The sequence below is a fragment of the Pantherophis guttatus genome, chromosome 6 (assembly GCF_059756535.1).
Source record: "Pantherophis guttatus breed Tessera chromosome 6, ASM5975653v1, whole genome shotgun sequence".
Taxonomy (NCBI): domain Eukaryota; kingdom Metazoa; phylum Chordata; class Lepidosauria; order Squamata; family Colubridae; genus Pantherophis; species Pantherophis guttatus.
The window spans coordinates 887,189-906,430 of record NC_142068.1 but is presented as its reverse complement, the minus strand read 5'-3'; the positions used below and the strand labels follow the sequence as shown (position 1 = coordinate 906,430).

Here is a 19,242-nt window from a genome sequence, read left to right as displayed (position 1 = left end):
TGGGGTCTTCCAATGACTCCCTCATTTAAATCCAGCCATCCATGCCACCTCACAGAATGAACGTTTGCCCCCTGGACCACAGCTATTCAGAAGGATTATTGATTGATGGATGTGTATCCCTCCTTCGTTATGTTCAACTCAAGGCAGAGAACACATTCAACACCTCTTCCTCCTCCTATTTTCCCCACCACCACAACCACCGCCCTGTGAGGTGGGCTGAGCGAGAGGGACGGGCCCAAAGTCACCCAGCTGGCTTTCATGCATAAGGTGGGACTAGAACTCTCCGTCTCCTGGGGATTGGCCCAAAGTCACTCAGTTTTCAGACCGAAGGCAGGACTAGAACTCAGAGTCTCGTAGTGATTGGCCCAAAGTCACCCAGCTGGCTTTCATGCACAAGGCAGGACTAGAACTCTCCATCTCCTGCTTTCTAGCCTGGTACCTTAACCTCTAAACCAAACTGGGGTTTACTGAATTAAGGTGACATTAATTCTCCCATAATCATAATTCACTGGAACACAACATTCAGCTATTCCCCTCCTCTGGAGTCTGACTTTCACACGCAGTGGAAACAACAGAGATGACGCCGGTCATTTTTCACAAAATTTGTATGCCACCTGACTCTCAACAATTCCCAATGAGTGCTTTGTGACGTTCAATCGATCACGATAGCCTCACGTGTTCAATAACTCTACCCCACAAGTTCAGGCAACCTTCAATCTGAGTTTCATAGCCACATGTCTGTTTTCCTTTCTTCCGTCTCGTTTGCAAACTCCAAATCACCGCAACCAGACCAGCAACCTGAGCCCAGGATCAGCCGGTGGACTCCGCAGTTAAGTGGGGATTGATCCCTGGTCTATTCTCCCAGAGTCTGAAATTTCACCAAATACCACCCTGGTTCCATAAGTCACTACTCCTACGTTTACTCCTGCTTCGGTCACTTTGCAAGTCTCGGCACCTCAACACAAACACTTGTTTGCTCCAACACAACACAATTCTCCAAGGAGAAAAAACGAGATTCATCCCAGAAGGTGCTTCTTGCTTGGCATCTGATGTAGCTCTGGGGAGAACCTCCTAGTCCCTTCAGCAGCCATCAGCCCAGCTCCTTCAAAGGGGAAATTCTTGTTTCCTTGAGAGGAAGACCCAACAGGCACAGCAGATTGACCATCAAGACCATGTGTATCCAGTTCCAGTTGTCATGATACAAAAACGATGCTAAGACCCAGAAAAGAGCAGAGAAGAGCAACGAAGAGGACTAGGGGACTGGAGGCTGAAACATACGAAGAATGTCCCAAAGGTGCTTTTTTCAAGAGACAACTGGACTTTCTTATTTTTCTCTGAATACATTTCGCTTCTCATCCAAGAAGCTTCTTCAGCTCTGAATGGATGATGGGGAATGGAAGGATTTATACTCCTTGCAGACAGCTGGTCATTTGCATCCTTTTAGAGCTGAAGAAGCTTCTTGGATGAGAAGCAAAATGCCTTCAAAGAAAAAACAAGGACTCCAGTTGCCTCTTGAAAAAGCACTGACATGAGAGCAGTCTTCCTATATTTGAGGGGCTGCCCCAAAGAAGAGGGGGTCCACCTATTCTCCAAAGCACCTGAAAGCAGGACAAGAAACAATGGATGGAAACTAATCAAGGAGAGGAGCAACCTGGAGTTAAGGAGAAACTTCCTAACAGGGAGGACAGTTAACCAGTGGAAGGGAAGTTGCCTCCAGAAGTTGTGGGGGCTCCAACACTGGAGGTTTTTGAGAAGAGATTGGACAACGATCTGTCTGAAATGGGATAGGGCAGTGATGGTGAACCTTTTTGGCACAGAGCACCCAAACTGGAACACACGTGTGCATGCACATGTCTGTGCACTGGAGCACTGGAAACCCGAAGACCAGTTGGCCAGTGTGTGCATGCACTGGCCAGCTGGTTTTCGAGTTTCCAGCACTCCAGCACACATGCGAAAACCAAGTGGCCAAGTGGGCGTATGCATGCCAGAAACCAGAAGATCAGGTAGTGATGGCGCAGAGCGTGCCCACAGAGAGGGCTCTGCGTGCTTCCACTGGCACGCGTGCCATAGGTTGGCCATCATGGGTCTAGGCTCTCCTACTTGAACAGGGGGCTGGACTAGAAGACCTCCAAGGTCCCTTCCAACTCTGTGATTCTGTTATTGTTGGAGAACATGGCCGGGTTGGTTCTTCGTCATCCAGGTCAGGGTTGTCCCAAAGGTGCTTTTTCAAAGGGCAACTGGTCCTTCTTTCTTTGCTTTTCCTTGAAGACGTTTCGCTTTTCATCCAAGAAGCCTCCAGCTTGGATGAGACGCAAAACGTCTTCAAGGAAAAACCAAAAAAAAGTCCAGTTGCCTCTTGCAAAAGCCCTTTTGGGACCTGCCTGGGCTCCTAAGAAGTTCCTGTGGTCTCCTGGGGCCGCTGCCGTCCTCCCCCTTCCACGCCAATCGATATGCAGCCCTGGAGAAAACACTCCGTGGCACCTTCAAGCCAAGGAGATTTATTGGGGCGTGGGCTCTCCTGGACGTTTCTTCTGATAAAGTGGATTGCGATCAGCTTCTCCGGTAATCAGTGGATTCATCTTTCAGGTGCCACCGGAATCTGGGTTTTTTCTGCTGCAAGAGACGTTGGCAGGAGCAACTCCCTGCAAGCAGCCATCAGCCACTCGGCTATCTCCTCTTTATTATCGTGGAGGAGAAAAGGGGGGGGAGGGAGGGAGTTCTTGGGCCTGGGGGGAGGTGGGGGCTTTTGTGTGGCTTTGACATTCGGAGTTGCAAAGTCGGCAGCATCAGCGTTGGGAAACGTAGCACAATTACAGCAGAAAATTCTATCTCTCCATCACCAATTACCAGACTGTACAGCACTTCTCAAACTGAACCGGGGGGGAAAAAAAAATTGGTTGGCAGACTGCAGAGTTGTGAGCCTCCACATACACACCTTCACTGCAGCAATTAACATCCCTGGAAAGATTTATTTCCTGCTCGTTAAAAGGGAGCGAAGGAAAGGCAGCCGGGACCGTCTGAATCGGAGACTCTCTCTCCCACCCACCCACTCCAATCGGGCATCGCCCCTGCCTACCCACTCCAGAATCTGCCCAAATTGGAAGTGGAATCAAATGTTGGGGTTTTTTCCCACCCAAAAAAAGCCTGTGGGTGGATCCATCATGAGAAGAAAAAGAGGGGGCGATATTTTTTCAGTAAGGATAAAAGGGGGACAACTTTTAGAATCCTCCCCCAAACCTCTTAATCGACTCTTAACTGGCGGTGCCCCTGGGAATACACAGAGTGCCAAGGGGTCTCTCGACAATCTGAACAAGACCCTCCCACATTTTATTTCAAGTGGGGTTTGCAGGGGGCGGGAGGCTGTTTGTGATTTTTAATTTAACGGTACTTTGTTTATTGGCCCAAATTTATAGGCTGACTGGCTCTTAAGCAAGTCCCGGCAGCTTCCAACTAGGGAAGAAAAAAGAGAGAGAGAAATACTCGCATTTTTTTCAGTACAGGTCGTCCTTGACTTACAACAGTTCACTTAGTGACCGTTTGAAGTTCTAAAGGCACTGAAAAAAGTGACTTAGGACCGTTTTTCACGACCGTTGCAGCATCCCTGTGGTCATGTGATCAAAAATCAGACAACTGACTCACATTTTTGACGGTCGCAGTGTCCCGGGCTCACGTGATTCCCTTTTGCGACCTTCTGACCAGCAAAGTCAATGGGGAAGCCAGATTCGCTCAACGACTGTGTTTATTAACTTAACAGCTGCAATGATTCACTTAACAACTGGGGCAAGAAAGGTCGTAAAACGGGGCAAACCTCGCTTAACAACCATCTCACTTAGCAACAGAAATCTGGGGCTCAATTGGGGTCGTAAATTGAGGATTACCAGTATTAATCGCCGAGAAAAAATAGTTGTAAAGAAAGGTATGACTGCTGTGAGCAGGTGGGAGAGAGGAAGGCTGCAGGGGAGAGCTTGTGGCTGGGGAAATCTTCCAGCACGTGGGGTGCTTTGCTTCTGCTCCAGATGGGCAGTTTAACAGGAAAGCAGAATGACGGCTAGAAGGGACCTTGGAGGTCTTCTAGTCCAACCCCCTGCTCAAGCAGGAGACCCTTAACAACTGACTCACTTAGCACGATAAATGTTGGGCTTGATTGTGGTCGTAACTCGAGGGCTACCCGTACATGATTCGCTTAAGAACCGCAGTCCCTCCCTAACGAGGGTGGCAGAAAAGGTTAAAAAACCGGCTGCACCACAGACAGTCCTGTTTCCCAGCGGTCGCCAGTTGCTTCAGCTGCTGCTTGTCAGGCAGAAAGGCTGAACTGAGGAAGGCATCCGCTTCGTCCTTTGACCGGAAGGCCTTTGGAGGGAGGAAAGGAAAGCTGGGAGGAAGCCAGGGGCACCTTCCCCTCTTCGACCTCTGGGGCTGGACATATAAATAGGGATGGGAACGCACAATGGCACAACGGCAGTGTCACAACAGAGGAAGCAGGGGAGCTCTCTGTTTGGAAAAGGGCTCCCTCATGCCGAGAAAACCCTCCAGGTAGAATCAGAGGAATCGCTGCCAAAATCGGGACAGTGACATTTACAAAATTCATATACAGCTAGTCCTCAACATACAACAGTTCAGCTAGTGACCGTTTGAAGTTAGAATGGCACTGAAAAAGTCACTTAGGATCATGTTTTGCAGTTATGACTGTTGCAGCATCCCCCACGGTCACGTGACTGAATTTCAGGCGCCTGTTTATGTTTATGACGGTCGCAAGCTCCCGGGGTCACGTGATCCCTTTCTGACAAGCAAAGTCAATGGAGAAGCCGGATTCACTTAACGGACCGTGATTCTAACTTAACAGCCGCAGTGACCTACTTAATAACGGCCGCAAGAAAGGTTGTAAAATGGGGAATAACTCACTTAACAAAAGATAAACTTTGGATCTGAAACTTTGGCGACTTTTCAAGACTTGTGGACGTCCAACTCGCAGAATCCTGGGAGTTGAAGTCCACCCATCAGTAAGTTGCCAAAGACAGTTGGCTGAAGAATCCTGGGAGGAAGTCCAACCTTCAAATTGCCACGGTGGGGGGGGGGCATCTGGGGGATTCGGGGAGTTGAAGTCCACCCATTTTAACGCTGAGAAAGCCTGGCTTTATGAAGAGAGCTTGGCCTCCACTGGTGTTAAAGAAACTGCAGTGGGAGGTGGGGCTGTGTGAATCTGCCAGGACCCAGACCGGAGTCTCTTTGCCTGCTCAAAATGTTGCTTTCCGAGGGGACCAGAGGAGGTCTGTCCTGCCAAAATCTTGGGGAAGCCATCCAGGATTTTTCCTGGCACCCAACCGTTGCTTCCTTCCCTTGCCAGCCAGCCTCTCCAGCAGCCTGGATGGAGACCCAGCAAGGAGAGAAGGGACCAAGCAAGGAGGAATTTCCTGACAGGGAGAACAATCTAGGAACGCGTGACAGGAGTCAAACGGCACCCATCCTTGGCCAAGCGGGTCTGACACCACCAAGAGATGGGGAAACCTTTGGCTGAGCCTGAACTGCAGCTGCCTCCCCCATATCCCCAAACCCACTGCCCATCCCTTCCCTTCCCTTCCCGGCTGCTGTTTATTTTCATGCAAAAAGATGCAGCAGAATAAAAGGAGAATAAGCTAAGAAGGGAGATGCAAACTCTCCCCTGGGACCAGCAGCTATTTAAAAGAGATGAATACACACACACCACACACACACACACACACACCATTAGTTAGAGCTTGGGGGGGGGGACCATCCACCCGCATAAAAAGCAACTTCTGCATAATCACGTCGCTTTGAAGTGCAACCCAGAGCCAGCATTTCTGCTTTGCAGCCTAAATCCCTCCTGTCCCAACAGAGACTTCAATCGGAATAGAGCTGGAAGGGACCTTGGAGGTCTTCTAGTCCTACCCACAGCTCAGACCGCCTCAAAAGGTCTGCCGGGGGTCCCAGAAAGCATTAAAAACAACACAGAACAGACGGATTCTCTCCAGCCGATCGAAGGCATTGAAGGCTGCGCAAGTAGAGGTAGTCCTTGGTTTACGACCAAAATTTCTGTGGCTAAGTGAGACGTTTGTTAAGCGAGTTGTGCACCATTTTATGATCTCTCTCTGCCACGGTGGTTAAGTGAACTGCTGCAATTGTTAGGAATAGGGTTGTTCAGTCAATCTGGCTTCTCCGTTGACTTTGTTTGTCAGAAGGTCATAAAAGGGGATCACAGTACCCTGGGTATGTCATAAGTATGAGTCGGTTGCCAAGGGTCTGAATTCCGCCCACGGGGACAGTCGTAAGGATTAAAAAACGGCCGTACGTTACTTTTTTCAGTGCTGTTGTAACTTCAGTCCCTAAATGAACTGTTGTAAGTCGAGAATCACCTACAATTTACTTTAAATAACTCTTCAGTAGGTAATTCCTATGCTCTTTCCTAACCACATAGGAGCAAAAGTGGACATTTATTCAGGGGTGAAATGTAAAATTTGTTACTACCGGTTCTGTGGGCATGGCTTGGTGTGTGTGTGTGTGTGGGGGGGGTAATGTGATTGGGTGGGCATGGCCAACTTTTTTTTTTTTTAAACTTTTCAAAGCATTTTTTTCTAATGCTTTGAAAAGCCTCTGCCAATCAGGCAACTCAGCTGGGATCGTCAGAGACTTTTCAAAGCATTTTTTTTACCTCCTCTTCCGCCAAGAGGTTGCAGAAAAAAATGCTTCGAAAAGCCTCTGACGATCCCAGCTGAGCCGCGTGATCATCAGAGGCTTTTTTTTTTTTTTTACTTTTAAAAGCATTTTTTCGTCGGAAGAGGTTGTAGAAAAAAATGCTTTTAAAAGTAAAAAAAAAAGCCTCTGATGATCATGCGGCTCAGCTGGGCTTGGGGGGGGGCACAGGGATTTTTGCTACCAGTTCTCCGAACCACCCACCGCCATCGCTACCGGATCAGGCGATCCAGTCCAAACTGGGAGCATTTCACCCCTGCATTTATTATAATTTTCCTCCTCCATCCTCAATTCCCCCACATCAGTTTTCCTTCCCACTTTTGCTCCTGACAACTCCAAACAAGAAATTAACCAAGATTCACCCCCCATCCAGATACAAGATCACCTCCAGGGCACTTCAGCACACACCTGGCCAGGTACAAACATCACGTATGTTCACAGAGAGCCATGCTCACACCAGTGTGGATGCCACCCACAGCCATTCTGCTCCCAATCTCTGACTCCCAATCTGCCTTTCTGAAGACATCTGGATAATGCCAGCCAAGCTGCCCACTCAATCATCATCCGTCATAGAAAAATCAACTCAAGATGACAATCATTTTCCATGTTTCCACAACAAGCCCTCTCTTAACTCAGATAGTAGCCAAGCCTCCATATATCAAATACTGTCAACCTACCGTATTTCCACGAAAATAAGCCCAAGCATTATTTTTTTCAGATGCTCGTAATATCAGCCCTTCCCCAAAAATAAGCCCCGGTTAAGATGGTGAGCCAAACGGACACATTTAGTGCCGTATTTCCCCGAAAATATGACCTACCCAGAAAATAAGCCCCAATGCGTCTTTCGGAGCAAAAATTAATAGAAGACTCGGTCTTATTTTTGGGGAAATAAGGTACTTCTCACTCCTGAAAGCAACTTTGCAACCTACAGAGGTCACAAATGTCCTCAGATAAAGCTGCCTTCTCATGCAATCCCTCCAGGCAGCCTCCTCCCCAAGAGACCACCCCCTCAAAAGGAGACCTCCCCAGAGACACTTACGGAGCTGTAGAGGTACCCCTCGCCATTCATGGCCACATAGAGGCCGGCCTTCACACCTTGGATGGCCACCACACGAAGCCCCACTGGAATGAGGTTGAAGAGGGCTGGAAGAGAAGGAGGAAAAGATGAATGAGTCTGGGGCTAGAAACCAAGGAGACCCTTCCTTCCCACACCCCAAGACAGGAAGCATGGCTTCTCAGGAACCAACCCAAATACTTTCATGGTACATATGACCAGGAGAAGGTTCTCAGGCAAACTAGAAACAGCCAAAGAGTCATGAGAGATCCATTAATCATAGAATAACAAGAGTTGGAAGGGACCTTGGAGGTCTTCTAGTCCAACCAGCTGCTCAAGCAGGACACCATCTAAAGCAGGGATGTCCAACTCTGGCCACTCTTAAGACCCGTGGGCTTCAACTCCCAGAATTCCCTAGCCAGAATTCTGGGAATTGAAGTCCACTATTTTCAAGTATGCTGACTGGGGAATCCTGGGAGTTGAAGTCCACAAGTCTTAAGAGTTGGATACCCTGCTCTAAAGTATGGGATGAACACACCTAAAAGGCTCTGCACTTCTCGATGGCTATTACGTTCAATCTCTTCAGTAGAGGACTGGCAGATTAAGCTTTGGGAAGGTACATCCGTGTTAAAAATGATTTTCTAGCTTAAAAAATAAGTCCGATACTCAAGTGTTTTTCAAACTTAGTTACTTTGAGATGAGTGGACTTCAACTCCCAGAATCCCTCAGCCAGAATGCTTTGAAATGGGTGGACCACAACTCCCAGGATTCCCCAGCCAGCAGATTTCTCTCAATTCTGAGAGTTAAATTCCATATATCTTGAAGTGTGGAAAACTGTATTAACTATAACCAAATTTGGAAATTATTTATGGATTCTAATTATGCACATAGCCATCTGGAACATCCAAAGTTCGGGTTTCGTTCCAGAAAAGGTTTTATAACATTAGATTTTGTCTGGCTGGCTATGAACAGTTTTAGATGAATTAGAAGTTCTCATATATCATTGGCCCTTTTTGCCAACCTCTGATATAACTTAAATAGGACACTGGTTCACCACCTTTTGCTCACCACAGGTCCCCTTTAAATACCTTTTGTGGCCATGGACCCCCAAGACTTAACTCAAGATTTAAATTATAGCATTTCTTTAAGATTTCACGGACCCCTGTGACAACATCGCACCCCCTCCACCAGGTTCTGTGAACCACAAGTTGAGAACAATTGAAATAATAGTTTTTAAAGTGCTAAGCCTGTTGTATGATTATTTTGATATCTTTACCAGTCAAATGTGGCTTGCAGTTTGTAAATTCAGTCTGCTTTTTGATATTTTGCAAATCTTTATTCTCTTTTAACTCCCTTTCTTCTTTTTTCTTTATTTTTGTCTTCAAGTATCTTTGAAATAAAAACATTTCTAAAACCAAATAAAATTGGCAGAATTCTCCCTCTTTGCTTTCCAGCTACCACCTGTTCATATTTTTCTATTATTTCTGTGATACTATTGATAGCTCCAATCCTACTTTGGGAATTTGGATTGGATTTGGGATGGGCAAAAAAGAACAAAGCAATGGCCATAAATAATCCTCGCAGACCATGAAAAGCCGTATAATCAAGGACATCCGATGAACAAAAGACCAAAAAATGTGTTAGCAGGAAATTGCTTCAACTTGTTTGCAAAATATAAGAAACAGAGGGTTTCAGAGAGAAGGCCCATGCCCCACAGCCCTCATAAGGTGAACTCTCAACAGATCCTCTCTTAATGGCCGGACTGGGGAAAAAACCAATCCGGCAGCTGCATTTTGTCCATGCTGTGGCTTCCAAGCCATTTCTAAAGCCCACTATATTAGAGTCAGCAACCATGGTTACTCTGGGTTTGTTCTGCCCCAGCTACGGATCCCAAAGAACACAGCACGCACAAAGTTTGTACAAAACTTAATTTGCTAAACTAACTCAGTCTTTTTCAAAACAAAGGCTGTTAATAAGCTTTCTTAACAGCCTACAAGAAACCAAAGATAAAGTAATCACAATCTTACGAAGGTTGGCAGAAAGCCCAGAAGCAATTTGCAGAGAATCCAGACGCGAAGTAGAGTGAACTAAAGTTGTTCCCTACAACTTGCTTCAGTCGGCGTTCCTCCTTAAATAGGCCAAGGGAGTGGCCAATTAGCCCCAAGCCTTACTCTCGAGGAGACCTCCTCCTGAGGAGCCACTCCTGCCTTTTGGCCACTCTGCGTGCCCGTGCATCGAGAAAAGGCTCCTCCTCTTTGTCCTCTTCACTTATGGGAGCTTCTGGAGGTTCTGAAGGCCCTGGCTGAATCCCTGCCTCTGGCACCACATCTTCTCCAGCCTCCTCATTGTCTGACTCTGGTGCCAGCTGCACAGGCTGCTGGCGCAACACCACACCAGCCTCCTCGCTGTCAGAATCAGCTACAATCCGCACAGGCCGCTGACGGGCCACAGCAGGGTTCCCTTCAGATTCGCCTTTTACTAAAGATTTCCATGGAGAAATATAAAGAAAATTTGTACAAGATGTTTTATAGATGGCACTTTGCGCTGGCAAGGTTGGCAAAGATGTTTAAAAATAAATCAGCTAAATGTTGGAAATGCCACCAGATACCCAGGTCTTATTATCATATGTGGTGGACATGAGTAGAAGCAAAAAAATACTAGACAAAAATACATATATGGTTGGAAAAGATGATAAAACCGCACAATGACTTAAAACCAGAAATATTTCTGTTGGGGATTTTACCTGAAACCTATAGTAAAGGGAATGCATATCTAATAATTCATGTATTAACTGCAGCTAGAATTGTATTTGCACAAAACTGGAAAAGCGAAGAGATCCTTATAGATGAGAATGTGATTAGGAAAATATTAGAATGTGCAGAAATGGATAGATTAACACTTGCAATTAAGGAGAAAGAACAAATTGAATACTACACGACATGGGAATTATTTTATCGATGGTTAGAAAATAAAAACGGAACTTAGAAATAGGGAAATAAAAGAAGATTAATGAAATATAGAAAATATGAGAATATGAGAGAAAACACGATGATGATGATTATTATGACTATTAGGATTATTATGTTTAATATTACTATTATATTCTTATTAGAAGATATGTTAAGAGGGAGATGTGAATATATTTATTATGTTCAATATTAGTATTGTAAAATTAGAGAATTAATATTAATGTAAGGAATACTGTTGTAAATTTTGATTATTACTGCACAAAGATATTTGTACCCAGATGACACAGTTTAACGAAAGATGGAATTATTATACTTTTTAAAAAAAAATTATACTGTATATATAAAAAAAAGATTTCCATGGAGAGGAACATTTGTGAGTTTTATACTAATTTTTTGAGGCCCTAAAGGCTCAAAACAGTCTACCTATATAGGTTTCGAAGTATCTATAGCAGGACTACCGGATTCTGTAACCGCTTTGTTCCCTGGCTGAGGAATTCTGGGAGGTGAAGTCCACAAGTCATAAAGTTGCCAAGGTTGGAGACCCCTGCCCTAGGCCATCCGTCTGGTCAACTCGCAAGAGTTTGCTTTTCTCGCCATGTACATGTATACATCCGAACTAGACTGTGTTTCTCTGTGTCTTATTAATTAATAAATGTGCGTATGTAGGTTCATGCATACATTTTTGGGGGTCATGTTCATGTAGTGTATATTGGAGGTGGAGACCCTTTGAGAGTTGTATGCAACGAAATTTCATTTTAGTGTATGCCCATTAGTCTACATTTAAAGTGACCATAAAGTTATTCTAAGTCTAAGTCGTGGCCACCTATGTAGTGATTATATTGTATTATAGTAAGTTACCAAAGGACCCAGCTTCAAGCAGGGTTGTAACTGGGGTACAACCAGTTAACTCTTCATGATTGGCCCAAAGTCACCCATCTGTCTTTCATGGCTAAGTGGGACCAAATTTGGACAACCTCAAGGGGTCCCACTTAGCCATGAAAGACAGATGGGTGACTTTGGGCCAATCATGAAGAGATACTGATTTCTGGCCCCGCCTTAGGCATGAAAACTGGCTGGGTGATTTTGGGCCAATCACCAGGAGACAGTGAGTTCTAGTCCCGCCTTAGACACGAAACCCATTGGGTGTCTTTGCACCAATGACCAGGAGGCTCTGAGTTCAAATCAGGCATGAAAACCAACTTTGGGCCAGTCACTCCTTCTCAACAGGGTTATTGTTGCAAAGAAAACAGGAGGAGGAAGGTGTATCAAAGATGTTTGTCACTTCTGAGTTATTTAAAAAAAAAAGAAGAAGAAGAAAGGGATATAAATGAGCAAAGAAATGGTCACGGAGACCAGAGGGAGAAGAAAGGAAGGACAGACCTGGAAAACGTTGCCAAGAGAACTGCAGGGCTCAGTTTCCCAGGAGTCAAGACAGCCTCGAAGGCCCCATTTAAGAAAAAAATAAAAATAAAAAAGCCAAGCTTCCCCTCCAATACAACCGCCAGAGTCCCCAGAATCAATAATTAACAACGAGGCTGTCAGACTAAACGCCCTGCGAAAAGCAATAAAAAAACTGAAAAGAAAAGGCCCCCAAGAGCTGGACCTCATCATAAATCAGTTCAATTAAGCAGGCACCGGAATTAAATGCCGCCTAACGAAGGATCTTGGCAAGGGAAGAGAGAGGGACGGGAGAGGGGGACGGGGAGGAAAATCTCCCTCCTCCCATTGCTGGGGGAGGAGGAGGAGGAGGAGGAGGAGGAGGAGGAGGAGGAGGAGGAGGAGGAGGAGGAGGAGGAGGAGGAGGAGGAGGAGGAGGAGAACGACTGTAGGGTCCTTGGTGCTCTCTGACCTTGGTGGATTTCTTGCAGACATTTCATGACCCAACTAGGTAACATCCTCACTGCTAGGACTGATGATGTTACCTAGTTGGGTCATGAAAAGTCTGAAAGAAAGCCACTCAGCTCAGGGAGCACCAAGGACCCTGCAGTCCTCCTCTCCGCAAACCCCACTCCCTTCGACTAGCACTGATGATGTTACCTAATAAAAATACTACAGCCCTACTCGATGGGTCGACTCTAGTGGGAGATTCCATCACAGAATCTCTCAATGAAAACCTCAATAAAACGCAGCCGACAGGAGGGGATCCACTGTGCCAGTGGAGATCTGGAGATCTGCCCAGAGAAGGCAGGGATGATGATCCCATCCCGGTCCAACTGGGGACAATTAGCTGCTGCCTGCTGGAAAAGGGGGTCTGGGGGCTTCCGGGAATTGCCTTCCTGCCTTTGCCCCCATCTTCCATCCAGATCAGGGGTCTCCAACCTTGGCAACTTTAAGCCTGGCGGACTTCAACTCCCAGAATTCGGCTGGGGAATTCTGGGAGTTGAAGTCCGCCAGGCTTAAAGTTGCCAAGGTTGGAGACCCCTGATCCAGATGACCCAACTCCCTCCCCCGCTCTTTTCTCTTGGCCAGAGATGGTCAGCACGGCTGCTGGAGGAGGGAGAGGTTTACAAGTAGTCCTTGATTTACAACAGTTCAGTTAGGACCATTTTCACACTCACGACTGTTGCAGCATCCCCGCAGTCCCATGATCAAAATTCAGACCCTTGGCCACGGACTCATATTTATTTTATTTTTATGTTTTTATTTTTTAAAATTTTCTTTTAACACAAACATTCCATCTAACATTAAACAGTGTGTCATCTGGGTGTAATACGAAAGCAATGTAGGGTAAAAATAGATAAGTAAAGAAGAGAAATGTTAGGTTTATGTTATTTTATCAGTATTATTATTATTTAGTATTAATATAAGAATGCATAAATACGGTTGTATTTATGACGGCCGTAGCATCCCGGAGTGACGTGACCCCTTTTTGCGACCTTCTGACCAGCGAAGTCAATGGGGCAGATGGATTCACTTAACGACCATTTCCTCATTTAACAACTGCAGGGATTCATTGTGGCGAGAAAAGTCGTGGGGCAAAACTCACTTAAGAAATGTCTCACTTAGCAACATAAATTCTGGAGTCAACTGCGGTCGTAAGCCGAGGATTACCTGTATTCTCTGCTGCTCTTCACATTGGGAGCCAAGCAATTTTGTTTTAAAGAAAAGTGTGAATAAGGATCCAGGAGAGATTTATTTACAGGGGAAGCTCTGACCACCCAGCCTCCTGCGGGCAACAGCTGCCTGGGCCCTGATTTAACCGCTTCCTTCTTTTAATTTCATTTAACCTCTTTTGTTTAGTTCCGTTTAACCCCTTCTCCCTTGTTTAAAAGAAAAAAACGAAACCCCGAAGGCCCTGAGCCTTATCTGGGAGGGCAGCAGGAACTCACTATAGTCGCTGTTTTCGTCCTTGGTGCCGTCAATCGTCCCGTCCGGGTGCATCTGGAGGAAGAATTCCTGCTGGCTGAATAACCTGGTCACGATCCCTTTCAGCTGGGGTTCTGCAGAGGAAGAGGAAGAGGAGGAGGAAGAGGAGGAGAAGAGAGCCACGGATCAGGCCACGGGCTCTGCCAGCCAGAGATGCAGGCACACACCTGCCCTCACACACACATGTACAAACATTCATACCACCAGGGAGAAATCCAACCCAGGGCTTTTCCCATTGAATCCCCAAAGGGTCAAAGGTCAACCTGGCCAGGAGGGACGCGGCCCCGTCATCCAGCTGGGGTCACAAGTGGCAGAGGCCACTTGTAGCAAGAGCGAGCCACGCGGCCACTTACCCCATCCCAGCAAAGGCTGCACCGAGTGTAGACAAAGGTTCAAATCTAGGAGGCATGGGGGGGGGGGGTTACAGGGAGAGAAGGGGCCAAGGACGTTACACAGGCGGTCCTCGAATTACGACCACAATTTCCATTGGTAAGCAAGACAGTCGCTAAGGGAGTTTTTCCCCGTTGTACGATCTGTCTTGCCACCGCTGTTAAGTGAAACACTGCAGTTAAGTTAGGAACATGGTTGTTAAGTGAATCCACGCCATCCCATCTCATCTCTGCTTCTTAGCCGAGGAAGCCAGCATTGCCCAAAAACACTTTCCATTGTCATGTGGTCAGCATGGTTCATGGAACACTGTTACCTTCCCACTGAAGTGGTACCTATTTATCTACTCGCGTTTGCATGCTTTCAAACTGCTAGGATGACCAGGAGCTGGGGTGAGAACGGGAGCTCAGCCTGTCATGCGGTGCTCGGGTCTCAAACAGGGGCTGCCAGATCTCCAGCCAATAAGCTCAGCGTCTTTAACTACTTAGCCATTGTGCCCCCTATTGAGCCACACCCGTAGTTAACTCTAATTACATCACTCAACCCCAACTCTCACACTGTACTGCTTTACAAAGCCTTGGTAAGCCGACACCCGGAAAACTGCACCCCGTTTTGGTCACCAGATTACAAAAAAAAGATGTTGAGACTTTGGAAAAAGTGCAGAGAAGAGAAACTAAGATAATGAAAGGCCTGGAGGCCAAAACATATGAAGAACAGCTGCAGGATTTGGATTTGGCTAATCTAGGGGGGGAAAGGATTAGGGCTGACATGATAGTAGTATTCCAGTATTTGAGGGGCTGCCACAAAGAAGAAGAGGGTGGGGGTCAACGTATTCTCCAAAGCCCCAGAAGGCAGAAGAAACAATGAATGAAAACTAATCAAGGAGAGAAACAACCTGGAATTAAGGAGAAACTTCCTAACCAGTGGAACTGCTTGCCACCAGAAATTATGGGTGCTCCATCACTAGAGTTTTTTAAAAGAGACTGGACAGACACCTGTCTGAAAAGATATGTCTCCTGCTTGAGCAGGGGGCTGGACTAGAAGGCCTCTGAGGTCCCTTGCAGCTCTATTCTGATTCATTAACTGTTAACTGATCTGCTTGGAGACCATCAGCTCAAAGCTGTGAGATTTGAGTGGATCCTGGGCATCAGAAGATCTCCTACATCATGAAAAGATCAAGCATCAAGCCCAAGCTTTGGAAATGCCAAAATGTGGGACTTCTGGACTTCCAGGCCCAGAAAGGAGTCAAAGCATCTCTCTCCCCTCGTGGAACTAAATCTCCTGGGACGGCTCTTGTCATGGGAATTTGGGCTCCCTGCTTTCCCTACCTTCTTTATCTGGATTTAATCCCTGCAGACGCCTCCCGCTTGCCTCGCAAAGGAATCTCCGCACAAGATCCCAGGGAAACCGGCACCCTCTGGAGCCGAGGGCCTTCCCCAGCCGGAAAACGCCAGCTCCTGACCAGAGGGGGGTCTCCTGCCTGCAGATCAGCTGCTTCGCTACTGCGCCATATAGCACAACAACATGGACAGCTCTGCTTTTGATCTGCGGTTTCACAGCTCCATGAGGGATGATCATTAGACGGCAGACCTGGCGTGCAAAGGCTGCCACTTGCATCTGCAAAAATACTACCAAATTCAGCACCAAGGACCCCACAGTCCCCATCGTCCTCGTCCTCCTCCTTCCTCTTCCCCCTCCCTTCAAATCCCATTCACTTCCAGCACTGATGATGTTACCTAGTTGGGTGATGAAATGTCTGCAAGGAAACCACCAAGCTCAGAGAGCGCTGAGGTCCTCTCCTCCTCCTCCTCCTCCTCCATCACCACCACTTCTCCTTGGCTTTCTCCATCACCATTGCTCCTCCTCCTCCTCCTCTTCCACCTCCCACTGAAGATGTTACCTAATCTGGCCATGAAACATCTGCTAGAAAAACCACCAAGGTGCACCAAGGACTCCAAAAAGCAGGACCGTCCTGATCCAGTAGATCCACATGAGATTCCACTCAATAGGCCCCTTCGTTCCGTTCTCCTCTAGTCAAAGGTCTCATAAGGGCCTTCTCTCCCTGGGCTCACCAGAGGCCTCGTGCCGTATTAATTGCACGATCAATTTATGCAAATGGCCAAGGGCATATTCTATTCCGCTGCACATTCCTGGCCTGAAGAGCCGCTAAAGTCAATAATGCTGTGCAAAGCAGATCCTGGCTTGGCCAGGAAGAAGCCAGGCTTGAGGGAGCATCCCTCAAAAGCAGCCGGAGAGGGTGAGGATGCCAGAGACAAGGAGGAGATTTGTTGCACCGCGTCCCATTGGCCAAAGCTCAGCTCAGCTCTGCAGCTGTTGCTACCCTACAATTAATAGTAGAAAGCAAGTGACAAAGGGGACCTTCCAGGCCTCTGCATGGAGGCACCACGGAAGAACCATCTGTGAACTAGAAAAATCTGTCATCTAGAAAAATGTGCGTTAGACAATAATCCCAATAAGCCAGTTTGTAACTGGCTGACAAACCATACTCAACGAGTCGTCCTTAAAGGTACTACATCTACGTGGAGGGAAGTAAGCAGTGGGGTAATACAAGCTTATGTCTTGGGCCCAGGACTCCTCCTCAATATCTCCATAAATGATTTAAATGAAGGGATAGAAGGGGAACTCATCCAATTTGCAGATGACTCTAAGCTGGCAGGAACAGCCAACAGCCCAGAAGACAAGCTCAGGATCCAAAAAGATCTCGACAGACTTGAACAATGGGCCCCACCCAACAACCAACGAAATTGAATGTGGAGAAAAGCAAAGTTTTACATTTAGACAGGAAAACCGGAAAGGGACGAGTACAGATTAGGCGAAACCTGGCTCAAAAACAGGAACTGGGAGAGGGACCTTGGAGTCCTCGTGGACGATCCCTTAAACGTGAGCCAGCCGTGTGCAGCAGCAGCCAAAAAAGCTAATACAATCCTGGATTGTATAAACAGGGACATAGAGTCAAACTCACGTGAAGGATTAGTACCGCTTTAAAAAGCCTTAGTAAGGCCACACCTCAAATCCTGCATCCGGTTTTGGTCTCCACATTACAAAAAAGATGTTGGGACTTTGGAAAAAGTTCAGAGAAGAGCAACTGAGTTGATTAAAAGCCTGGAGACTAAAACATATGAAGAACGGTTGCAGGAACTGGGCCTGGCTAGTCTAGCGAAGAGAAGGACCAGAATAGCATCTTCCAGTATTCCAGCCACAGAGAGGAGGAAGGGGGTCAAGCTATTTTCCAAAGCCCCTGAAGGCCAGACAAGGAATAATGGATGGAAACTGATCAAGGAGAGATTCAACCTAGAAATAACAAGAAACTTCCTAACAGTGAGGACAATTAACCAGTGGAACAGCTTGCCACAAGAAGTTGTGGGAGGGAGGCTTTTAAGAGATTGGACAGCCATTTGTCTGGATTGGTATAAGGTAGGGGGGTGTCAAACTCAAGGCCTGTGGGTCACATCTGGCTTAAATCTGGCCTGCGGGTTGGCCTGGAAATATCAAAAGGCCGGCCAGTGATGCCTCTGCCAGCCAAAACAGGCCGTTTTCAGCCTCCCCGGCCTCCAGCAGCACTCTGCCGGCTAAAAAACAGGCCACATGGAGGCCTTATGAGGCCCCCGCCAGCCCTGTTTTGGCTGTCAAGGTGCTGCAAGAAGCGTCTGTCCCGTCTCCCCCCTGCTCCCCTCCCACCCACCCCCACCCCTGCCGGCCCATGGAGGAGAATTACAATGCTGATCCGGCCCTCGAAGAAATCCACTTTGACACCCCTGGTATAAGATCTCCGGCTTCACAGGGGAGTGGACTAGAAGACCTCCAAGATCCCTTCCCACTCTCTTCTGATTGAAACTGATCAAGAAGCCCCTGAAAGGGGGGTCTGATGGGGGTCTGGCTTGTGTGACCCTTGCTCCTTGGGAGATGGGCATCCTTCCGGAAGAGCCCTCCAGAGGAAGGCTCCTCTTTCATAAAACCCGTCGCTCGTCTGTTATGACTCCTCTTTGAAGTGCAGACTCATAAAGGGGGGAAGGAACAGGAGGTGCCTCTGACTCATCCGTCCCCTTCCCAATCCGAAGCTCCAGCCTGCTCAGGAGAGAAGCGAAATGGGAGGAAGCCGGATGCCAAGCAGGAAACGGGGCTTTGGCAGAGAAAAAAGACGTCCGAGCAAAGCAGCCGCTGCCAGAATCCGGGAACCCCAGAAAGGCCTTTCAAGCAAGGAAGATGCCACCCATGAGCTGCATGGAGGGTGGATGATGGGAGTTGAGGTCCTGCATATTTGAATGGGAGAGGGAGGGGAGAGTTACCAGGCCAGCCCCTTGCAGACCCCTTTCCTTTCGCTCAAAGAAGAATGTCAAGGAGAGAGCCTCCGGGTGCTTCTGGCAAGTCCTTGGTGCTCTCTGGGCTTGGTGGCTTTAATCAGAATAGAGCTGGAAGGGACCTTGGAGGTCTTCCAGTCCAGCCCCCTGCTCAAGCAGAAGATCCTAATACCATTTCAGACAAGTGGCTGCCCAGTCTCTTCTTAAAAGCCTTCGGTGATGGAGCACCTACTACAACTTCTGGTGGCAAGCTGTTCCACTGGTTAATTGTCCTCACTCCTAGGAAGTTTCTCCTTAATTCCAGGTTGCTTCTCTCCTGGATTATCCCAAAGGTGCTTTTTTCAAGAGGCAACTGGACTCCCTTGTTTTTCTTCTCATCCCAGAAGCTTCTTTAGCTCTGGGTGGATAGTGGGGAATGGAAGGATTTATATTCCTTGCA

General features: G+C 47.3%; 1 protein-coding gene across 3 annotated transcripts in view; it reads right to left on the bottom strand.

Moving 5' to 3' along the window:
* Positions 1–19,242, bottom strand: part of FGF12 (fibroblast growth factor 12) — a 162,030-nt gene that overhangs the window by 38,034 nt on the left and 104,754 nt on the right. For all 3 annotated transcript variants that reach the window (XM_034424550.3, XM_034424549.3, XM_060694428.2), the window contains exons 2-3: positions 14,061–14,171; positions 7,748–7,851 (exon numbers count right to left, since the gene is read on the bottom strand). In XM_034424550.3, the coding sequence (XP_034280441.1) occupies positions 7,748–7,851; positions 14,061–14,171 (215 nt within the window). The remainder of the gene's footprint in view (positions 1–7,747; positions 7,852–14,060; positions 14,172–19,242) is intronic.